The sequence below is a fragment of the Pteropus vampyrus genome, unplaced genomic scaffold (genome assembly GCF_000151845.1).
Source record: "Pteropus vampyrus isolate Shadow unplaced genomic scaffold, Pvam_2.0 Scaffold20, whole genome shotgun sequence".
NCBI lineage: Eukaryota > Metazoa > Chordata > Mammalia > Chiroptera > Pteropodidae > Pteropus > Pteropus vampyrus.
In genome coordinates, this window is record NW_011888801.1 from 2,001,894 (window position 1) to 2,013,083 (window position 11,190).

At 30.4% G+C, this 11,190-nt stretch overlaps 1 protein-coding gene across 3 annotated transcripts in view; it reads left to right on the forward strand.

The window, feature by feature from the left end:
- The window catches only part of ADK (adenosine kinase), a 475,283-nt gene that overhangs the window by 202,381 nt on the left and 261,712 nt on the right, over positions 1–11,190 (forward strand). For all 3 annotated transcript variants that reach the window (XM_023527928.1, XM_023527927.1, XM_023527929.1), the window contains exons 5-6: positions 7,385–7,557; positions 10,417–10,525. In XM_023527928.1, the coding sequence (XP_023383696.1) occupies positions 7,385–7,557; positions 10,417–10,525 (282 nt within the window). The remainder of the gene's footprint in view (positions 1–7,384; positions 7,558–10,416; positions 10,526–11,190) is intronic.

Genomic DNA, 11,190 nt, shown 5'->3' on the forward strand with positions numbered 1-11,190 from the left:
GAAGTGGTAGCAGTGGAGATAGAAGTAGAAATGGTAGCTCTGGTAGGTAAAATAGGGCTCCTAGGCATTTAGATATTAGATTTAGTTATCTGGAGACAGGTCTGAACTAAAACTAGAGGTGAGCAATTTCAGTGTATAGATGGTAATTGAAACCATGGGAGTATATTAGATTAGATTGAGAAGAATTGTATAGGGTGAGAAGAGCAGGTTATCCTTGGATCCAGGCCTGTGGTACACTAAGGGATAAGGAGAAGAAAAGAAGCTGACAAAAGAGATAGAGAAATGCTGCTTTATCCATTATTTACTACAAGAATGTCCAACAAATGGGAGGTGATCAAAAAATATTTATGGAATGAGTTGAATGAAGTTAAACTAAAAATTATTTTATCATATCTCAGTGTCCTATTATCATCATCAGTGCTCTTTAACAGGCACTGCTTACTTTATTTTATTCAATTCTCACAATAATTCTGCAAGACATATAATGGTAAATTACATACTCCAATAATGGTAAATTACATACTCCATCCCAGGACTAGATGAGCTATATATATCTGAGTCAAAGTTTATCTTTTTTTTACTACTAGGCCAAAGTTTTCCAAAATTTCTTCTGAGAAAGACGTTCACAGGTATTTAATAACAAAAATAACAAAACAACCATTGTTGAGGTAATAACAAGATTATTGGGAATCAGTTTTTTTTAATAGGGTTCTTGCCAACAAGGAAAATGGATCAGTTTGGGCAGGAAAGGAGCATAATATAGTAGTTACTGAGGGAAAATGGATTCTTAATATTTATGAAAATTTTGTGTTTCACTCTGTCTTACTTGGTAGCATAGCAATCCTCTGAGAGAATCAGTCCTTTTAATTATGTAATATATGCTATTTTCCTAACCACTACTTCAGTTTTGATTTCCTCATCACCCTTTGCAATCTGCTTGTTGCTGTTATTGCCCACTTTTGACATTTAATTTCTTTTAGTTGTGCTTTACAGTTTTCCTGAAATGCCTCATTGAGTTTTCTGGTATAAAATTTTTTATGTTTGGCTTATCTTGCAACTATTTTATTTAGTATCTGAGAATCATTCTTTATCATTCTGTTATGAATTGAATTTAAAAAATATAACATTACTTTAGAAGTGACTGACTCTTGAGCATTGTTGTAATTTATATAGTTCTAAATATTACATTTAGATGACAAAGAGGAAATTCATGTGGAAGGTGAAGTTAATATTAATGGAAATCATTCCATGTGTTGTTCAAGACTCTTGATGTGAAACTTAATATGTCATTTATTCAGCCTCTATTTAAATTCAGTTATAAATTTTCTCCTCATTCCTTAATGAGGCATCATCTCTTATCATCTCACTCCTTTGCTCAAAAACCCTCATTTGTACCCTTCTACCTACAGAATGCTGCCTAAACTTATTAAAGTGGCATGTAATGATCTGGCCTGGATCTACTTTTTGCATTAATCTCTCCTCCCACATAGTGCTTTGTCATTACACTCCTAGTAGTCCTTTATTTCTTTTTTTCATTGTTTTTGTTAACACTATATTCCTTTATTTCCCAAATCGTGTGCTAAGACACCTTGGGGCTGCAGCAAACCCACACTGATTCTGCAGGTTATTTTAAATTTTCTAGGGAAACAGTGACATCTATTAGGTAGATACAGCACGAACCACCAGCTCCAGATATTTCCATTTTAACATTAGATTGCTACATTCCTTTTGGTGATATCACATACTTTGGAAAATATACTGGAATTTTGGTGGTTTCTGTGATTGAAAAAAAAAAAAGTAATGCACAAAAATCAGTGTGACACAGGAAATGAGAGTGGTGGTGACCAGTCTGATTCCAAGATTTGAGGATTTCCTAAATTATTAGGAAATAAATATTTATTAAATGTTTGAAACTAACTACTTAAATAGAATATCTTTTACTTTAGGAACACCATGACAAAATTCTCAAGACAAGAAGAGGCATGTGTTCTGTGCCTCTACTTTCTTTACAGTTTATAACCATTTTTGGAAATTACACCCATCCTTCGAAGACTAGTTGATAATGTCACCCATCTCTGGAAGCCTTTTCTGATCCCCTTGGCTACAGTTAGTCTCCCTCCTTAGTGTTTCCTGGTGGCATTCTGCCTTTACTATTACTTTTAAAATTGAATTCAGCAATATTTATTTAAAGTTAACTAATTATAACTGTGGCTTTCTTGTTCTCCTGTTAGGTGTAGTTACTTGGAATATAGTGCGAGCTCTTTTATTCTCCATATAAAAGTGACCCAATTATAATAGGTCTTATTAACTGATCTAAAATGCATTATGGTTAGTCTGTTTCTAATTTTTCAGACATGCTTACAAGATCGTTGGTTATATTATCAACATTATATTTGAAGGAATTGGGGTTTAGCAATGTTGGTTTCCATAACACTGACATACCTCCTAACCTTTGGCTAGTCTAGTTCGTTTTCCTTTTACTGTTGATTATAGGATCAACTTTTAGAAATCCTATTGAGATTTCTATGGGAGTTGCAGTAAATCTATGAATCAATTTGGGGAGAATTGCTGTCTTAAGAATATTGAATTTTCTAACCCACGCAGATAGTATAGCTCTCCATTTATATAGGTTATTTTTCCTCAACAGACTTCTGTAGTGTTCTGTGAATAGGTTTTACATGTTTTCTTAAATATGTCCGGATATGTTTTATTTTTCCATACTATTGTAAGTGACATGATTTTCTTAATTTTAATTTTCGACCATTCTTGATAATATGTAGAATTACATTAGATTTGTATGTGTTGATCTTGAATCCTGAGACCCTGATAAACTCACTTTTTATTCCTAGAGCATTTATGTGGATTCCTTATGATCTCATATATTCTTTAAACATGCAGAGATTGGTATCTAGACAAAGCTTCAAGAATTACTGTATATGGATTTTGGTTCATCTCTGTTTCCCCATTTCAGAGAGAATGCCAGAGTCTGTTTGGCTTCTTCCTCTCTGCATCATAGTCTGGAAATTGCCTCCTGGCAGAAAGCCTGCATGATGTCAGGGTTCACCTTGTTTTCTTTTCTATTAGAGATCACAGTCCTGCCCTGCCTGATGTCCAGTGTCTGAAAATTCTGTAGTTGTTTCCTTTTGGTTTTGTTTTCTAGTTATTCACAGCACAGGGGCAGTTCTGTGCCCTGCTACTCCCTTAGGACTAGAGTAGAAGTTAAAGATAGATGTTTAAGGATGTACTCTTCATATATAAACAAAGAGGGACTGGGGCAATGGAAAATCTGAAAATGTTATGGTCGTGACTTTGTATTTAGGGCTACTGTCAATTTCATCTTTTTATCATCTAGTGGACATGCAGTAAATGTCTATTAACTGGATGTCAGAATGGTAGGAAATAGATTTGTTAGATGTTGATAACACATTGTGTTCAAGATTAACGTTAGAGATGTACTAAAATTTTAACAGAACTCTTAGCACATTAATATGTAAACTTAAAAAATTGATATTTTTAATCTATTTCAACGTTCTTGGTTATAACATCTTTACTTACTAGGTTATTAAATTCTTTGAAGAAGTAAACATGGCTTCTATTTCTTTTGTGTGTCTACTTTGGCTTACTAAAAACTCTCATTTATGCAGACTAACTTTTGAGTGGAAATCACTGATCAAGAGTAAAGTTCTCACATTTTGGCAGTGTCCTGATGTGCTGATATCAGAAATAGCCAGAAAGTTAGTTTCCTATGATGAAATATTTAATAGTGGAATTATGTATAACGAAACCTGTATATTTCTATTGTTTGTCCATTTTTGTGTTACAGGTTTAAGTAATATTGATTTGTAATGGGAAGCATTTTACTTCATTTAAATCCTGATTGTAGAAGTGTTATAAATCAGATTTAAGCCTGGTAGTGAGTTGATATAGTCCCTTTTTCAGACTATAGTTTGAACATGTCAATTTTTGTTATAATTAGGCTGAATTACATTATGACTTCATTTTTACTGAATGAAGTTTCCTATTAGTTTGATGGCATATTGTTATTTTAAAAATCATAGTGAAATTTGTTGTTGATGATGTTGTATTTTACTACATAAAACAGACATGGTCGATCATTTAACCATGCTTTCTACATGAATAAAAGTAATGTATGGAATAACACATATTCTTGACTGTTGAATTTGTACTTTCCCTAAGTCTGGTTTAAAGTATTTAAAATCTATTAGGCATTGATATAGATGCATTTCAAGATATTGCCTGCTTCATGTGATTTACTTATTTAATAAATGGATTGATAATATTAAAGACTGAATAAATTCATTTAAAATATTGTTATTCTTTAAAAAGAATGATTGATTTAGTTGCAATATTATTGGTGTACTCTTTAATTTTGAAAATTTTGTAACTTAAAGAAAAGTAGAAAGAATAGTAAAATGAATTTCTTTATATCCTTCACATGGATCTACCAATTGTTAAAATTTAAGCACATTTGCTTTCTTTTTCTTTATATATACATATACATACACACACACATTTATGTAGATCCCTAAACCATTTTGAATTATTTACCTCCTGTTAGAATTGCTACAATACTATTTTCTGATATGTAATAGGTAGTATTACAATTTCGGCAGTTAATCTAATAGTATCTTTTATAGCTGTTTGAGTTAATTCTCAATTAAGGACTCAGTAAGGATTACAAATTGCATGTATTTGTCATATTTCTTTAATTTACTTTGATCTGTAACAGTCCTTTCTCCCACCTTTTTTAGAGGACAGATGATGTCTTTCTGGGCATTTCCTTCTTTTAAGAGTCCAAGCCAGTTGCTTATAAAATGTGCCATAATCTGGATTTACCTGATTGTGTCCTCATGATTAGATTCAGGTTAAACATTTTTGGCTCAAATGCTACATAAATGATACTGTATATTTTTCATTGCATCACAGCAAGAGGTATATAATGTTAGTTTCTTGCTTTATTGATGATGCTAAGTTAAATTATTTGTTTAATATGCTGTCTCTCAGATTTCTTGCTTGGAACCTTCTTCTCTTGCCCCGTTCCATATTTACATTGCCCTTCTACAGGGCAGGTTTGCTTCCTAACGGCATCAACTTTACATTCATTTGCTCTATCCTACAATACATGCCAAATAGTTTTACCAATAGCATTACCAACATTATACTTACTATTAAAGTTTAAGATTTTTTGTTTTTTGTTTTTCCTTATATTAGTATGTTGAAAAGTTAAAGTATTTTAAAAAGTTATTTGTATTTTTCTATGTGATTATGTGGTATTTAACTCGTTTATTTTATTGAATTCAACCTTATCATTTTTTTCTAATCGAAATTGAAATTTAAATTGAATATCATTTTCAAAAATGTAAACTTTTAATGTTTCAAAAGTCAATTTTATGTGAAGTATTATATTCAGAGAAGTCTTTCTTCTATCCCTACTCCTTTTTTCCGTACCCTACCACCCACTTTCATAGAAAACCATTTTCTTTAGTTTCTGGTTTATTCTTTCTGTATTTTTTAAACAAATAAACAGATTTAAAACTCTATATAAATTCTAAAAGAATATGTGTATATACTAAAATGATGTTTGTTCTTTTTTTACACTTTCAGTGATATTTTATTCATATACAAGCATACACTTTATATATAGTAATCATTATTACTATAATTACTTTACAGTAATGGTAGCATACCCTACAGTGCTGTTGGCACTAATTTTTTTGCAATCATATCCTTAAAGCACATAGTATTCCTTGGTATAGGTTGACTAGATCGATCTTTGAGGTAATGAGTCTGTATTGATCACCATTCAGTTTATAATCTTTTGCTCTCATGAGGTGGCAATTAATATTCTTAAATAACACACATTTGCACACAAGTGCAATATAGGATAAATTCACAGATAGTGGGATTTCTGTCAGAAGATACCAATTACATTTTTCTAAATATGGGCAATTCGTTCGTAATATAGATTGTAACAATTCATGGTCCCACAAAAACCTATAAAGATACTTTATTTTCTTAAAGCATACACATACACACTTTTGAACCCTGCTCTTTTTTTTTTTTTTTCAACTTCTCAAAATATCCTGGCAATTACTGCAGGTTAGTGAATTATTCCATACAGCTTTTCCTTGTTCTTTTTTCTTTTTTCTTTTTTTTTAAATTGCTTTGTGGTATTCCGTTGAATGGCTTCAGCATAGTTTATTCAATAGTCTTATATGGATGGATATTTAGGTTGTTTCCAACATTTTGGCCTCATAAGTAATGTCTCAAAGAATACCTATCCATATGTTGTTTTATATTTGTAAACACGTATCTTCAAGATAAATCCCTGGGAGTAGGATTGCTACATCATCATATAGTTATTGAATATTAAACTTACAGTTTTCTCTGTGCTACCTTTTGTTTCTCTCATCATTCCTTTAACTCACAAATATACATGCATTTTTTTATACAACAAATATTTGAGAATGTGATAAGATTTTGATGTATTTTGACTTTGTATATATTGAATATTATTTTAACTCTAGATATTAGAAACAGAATAAATGGTGGCTTTAGAATAGCTAATTAGAAACCTTAACAATTTGAGCTAATTATGAAAGATAGCATTTCACATCAGTGAAAAGTATGCATTTAAAAAATTCACTATATAGCGAAGGAATTAAAGTTTATAAGACTAATGAAAAGATAAGATACTAGAATTAGAATTTTTAACACTTTCTGAATTTTAAAAAATAACTTATTACACATGAACATACTTTAGCTTGGTTTATATACGAATTACCGCAAGTATGACAATAATAGTGACAACTATAGCTAATATATATCATTTACTATGTGCAGGGTAGTAGGCTCATTAATACATTTAAATTAACTTAAATTATTTAATCCTCAATAACCTTATGAGGTGTATTTATTTACAGATGAAGTAAATGAGGCATAGAAATGTTAAGTAACATATTCTTTCTCATACAGCAAATAAGTGGCAGGGGCAAGATTGGAACCCAGACAGTCTTCAGTATAGATTCTTGGCTTTTAACGACATTGCTACGGTACTTCTATTGAAACTCACTATTATTTTTTCTGTATCAAGCCAGCATTGACCTAAGGTCTATTTGACTTTAAATTCTGAGTTCTTAACTACTATGCTCTATTTCTTTCCCCAAAAATAGTATAATAAGGTTTTATGTGGTTGTTATAGGAAATTTGTTATCATAAGTAGTAGTACAGGATTAGAATTCCATTCATAACAGCCACAGCTTCTAACAAAGTATCCCTTGTATGCCTCTGTCTATGGCAGAATACTGAACTATGTGTACCATTTTTCTGACCTACTGAAATTATTTATGTTTCTGTTTTAAAGTGGATGATTCAGCAGCCACACAAAGCAGCAACATTTTTTGGATGCATTGGGATAGATAAATTTGGGGAGATCCTGAAGAAAAAAGCTGCCGAAGCCCATGTGGATGCTCATTACTATGAGCAGAATGAGCAACCAACAGGAACTTGTGCCGCATGCATCACTGGTGACAACAGGTCAGTGTAATTCCGGGGAAGCCTGTACTAATTGGCTGTTTAAACAGTGGTAAAATCTGAAACCAATATGATTTTGGATTTAGATCTTATGTTTATAATTGCTTTTAATATTTAAAAAACTCTTCTTCCTTTTATCTTTTTTCCTTTTTTTTTAATGGCCTTCGTTGAACCTGTTGTCTGCATCAGGCATAATGGAATGATAATTTTGAGATTATCCGATCTAGTCTCTCTTTTTATAATTAGGGTCAGAAAAGGAAAACATTTTATTCAGTGTCTTATAGCTAGTTTCTTCCGAACTGGGATTAGAAAGAAATATTCTTTTCATTGTATCCTGAGATTGGAATATATGTGTTTTTTAATATATATATATAAAATATTACATTATATCCAGTCTCATAGGAATTAAGTCATCTAAAGCATTTCTGGCAAATAGTCATTCATCCATATGAAACAACTTCAGTCATGGGTAATGCACCAATCAAGGAACAACCCATTACATTTTTACATAGTTTTACTTTTTAAAAATTCTTCTTTATATGAACTTTGACTATATCTCTCAGGGCCCTCAATGCATTGGTTGGTTGTATTTGTGCCTTTTGCAGCTACATGAATTTCTTCTTCAGCACCTTCATACATTGCTAACAGCATTATTACCATATTGCTCATCAGCATAGGCTTTTTCCTCCTTTGCAAGGGAAAAAAACAACCTAACTTTTCTAGCCGTTATATTGTTAGAATCGCCAAAGATGAGCCTTGTTTAAATAGTAATTCACTAGGAATTTTACATTCATTACAGCTAGAAATATTTAGTTTGTCTTCCTCCATTCCCCATCTCCCTTTCATTCCCTCCTTTTTTATTGCCTAATTTTCTTCTTTTATTTCTTCCCTTCTCTCGCCCTTGTTCCATTCTCCTTTCTAACCTCTTTCATTTTTGCTCACTCTTTGACTTCCAGCAAACATATGTTAAGGACTTGACACTACTCTGGGCAGTAGTCATCAAATAACTAAAATACAACTTTCAAAAATAATTAGAATGCCAAAACCTTTTAAACCTGTCTTGTAACTTTATTTTTTGGGTGTAGGAACATGTTACGATTTTAAGGCTTCAATAAATAAAACCATCCATTGTTCACACATATTTGAAATTTACTTATTTAGACCTTTCCCCTTTTCAGCTTCTCTAACACCAACATTAATATTCAGGTGCAAAGTTTTCCCATTAGAGAGAAAAGGTCAAGTTTTACCTCTGACATCACTCAAGCTAGAGTAAAATTGATAGGTTATTTTTGTATGCTAAATTGCTATTTTAAAGAGCAGTTATTATAATATTAGGTCCTCTAGATGTCAACAGCTTAATTTATATACTAATTTTATGGTTATGATGATCAATATTGTTGAAATGATACTGGAAATCAGAAACATGGGGAAACCCTCTATATCTAATTCATTATCCAAACTGTAGAACCTAATAGATTTGGATAAATTGTTTTAGAGAGGACTGGTAACTCAGTACCACTATCCAAAACTCAGGAATCAAAGAGTTTAGATAATGCAATATTATTCTTAATCTATCTTCTCATTCTCTAAATTCTGACCCAAATACATTTGGATAGTAAGAATACTTGTGGGGTTTTTTGTTTTTGTTTTTGTTTTTAGAAACTATGTAGTTTCCTATCAATGAGTAGTTTTATTATTAAAATAGAGTTTAGTAGCTGGTACCAGAAGTGTTTGCTTTTACTTTATCAAAATTTTGCTAGTCATGATTACTAAAATATTTTTTATAAATTAGGACTAATTATTCTTAACTTTAGAATATAGTTATTGGCATATGCATATATTGATGCACATTACTCTTCATTTGTTTAATTGAACATAAACAGATGTATCTTCTGTAGTCAACTGGCATGTGGATGAGTAGAAATATGTTTTGGAAGAGAATCAATTTATTCTTTTCTTAACAGAGGAACCAATCATGTTTTGGAAGAGAATCAATTTATTCTTTTCTTAACAGAGGAACCAATCATAGTACCACAATCTCAAATGATGAGATGATATATTTGGATTTTTTTAACCATAACTGTTACCATCGATTACAAAAATGAAAAATTGTCAAGTTTTTTAACTTCTGAGTCAGAATGAGGAGGGCAAATTTTTATTAATTTGTATATAATGTAAATGATTATTTTATTAAGTTTAATCGCTAGGCAATAACAAAAAGCTCTATGTGGTACTTGTAGCAAGATTTTATTTTTTTAAATTTTTTAAATTTTTATTTTTTTTACTTCAATAGCTTGATTTATTAGACATATATAAGTATAAAATTTATTAAAATATACACATTAAAATATAATGCTTTGTAAATTAATTTCACATAGTAAATATGGTCTATATTTATATGTATGTTTTGTAAAATTAATCTTGTACTTGACTTTTAAAGTCAAGTAATAATAATAAATACATAGTATGTTGATACTTAAAAACTGGTTTTTATTTGCATATTTTTTATGTGATGGCATTGTAGCTTTTATTTCTTAACTGCATTTTGAACTATTAAAATGTAGAAAGTAGATAATCTTATTTAAGTATCAAAAGGAAACTTAAATGCCACTTGCTCAAAATACTGGGTGGCATTTAGAACAAGGATTAACATCTCTTTATTTCAAAGGCAACATAGAAGTCTCAAAAGTTCTCAAAACAAAATTTTATATACATTATTAAAATCAATATACAGTAGTTTTTAAGAATTAAAAATGTAAAAAATTTGTTAATTAACTGTATAGAAATACCTGGCAAGTTTGCAGCAAAAGGAACAAACTGTTTACACAAAAAAAACCTACTTGCTTTTTGTTGTTGTTTTAGGTCCCTTGTAGCTAATCTTGCAGCTGCCAATTGTTATAAAAAAGAAAAACACCTTGATATGGAGAAAAACTGGATGTTGGTAGAAAAAGCAAGAGTTTATTATATAGCAGTAAGTATTTACCTAATTCAAATTTCTTGTGTATATTTATAAATTATAGTTGTTTGCTGATATAAATTTTTAAATAATTGTCTTTTATGCTGCAAATTATTTACACATCTCAAAGCATATGTTAGGTTCACTATTACAAATACAGAAGAGAAATATGATCATTTATGGAAACATAATTTGTATTACTTTCAAATCTACCTCTTTTTGGATACATTATGCATAATTTGTTAACCGAGTATCGAATTCTGTATTAAATCAGTTTCTTAAGATCTTTTGAAGTAATTCTGCAAATTTATATTTTATATTGTTAGGCTACTTGTGTGGGAAAATATTAGTAGTATTAAATATTTACTGTAAACAATTCGAGCTTATTTGCCTAAAAAAATCCTAGTTGCTATTTATTCCATAGTAATTACCGTGACACCTTTTAATTTAATATTTCAGAAACATTGATCGTGACAAATCTCATAAATCTGGGAATAAGAGCAGCATGTAATTTGAATTATTAAATCTTTTGGCATAAAAATAATTGGTTAAGAATTTATTTCTAAAATAAGACTGTACTAAAAATCCTCCTGAATTAACCACACCATGAATACCTTGTTTTTATTTAATATGAGTTAAATGTGGCTAATCACAAATAAGTAGATACCTATGAAAAAATC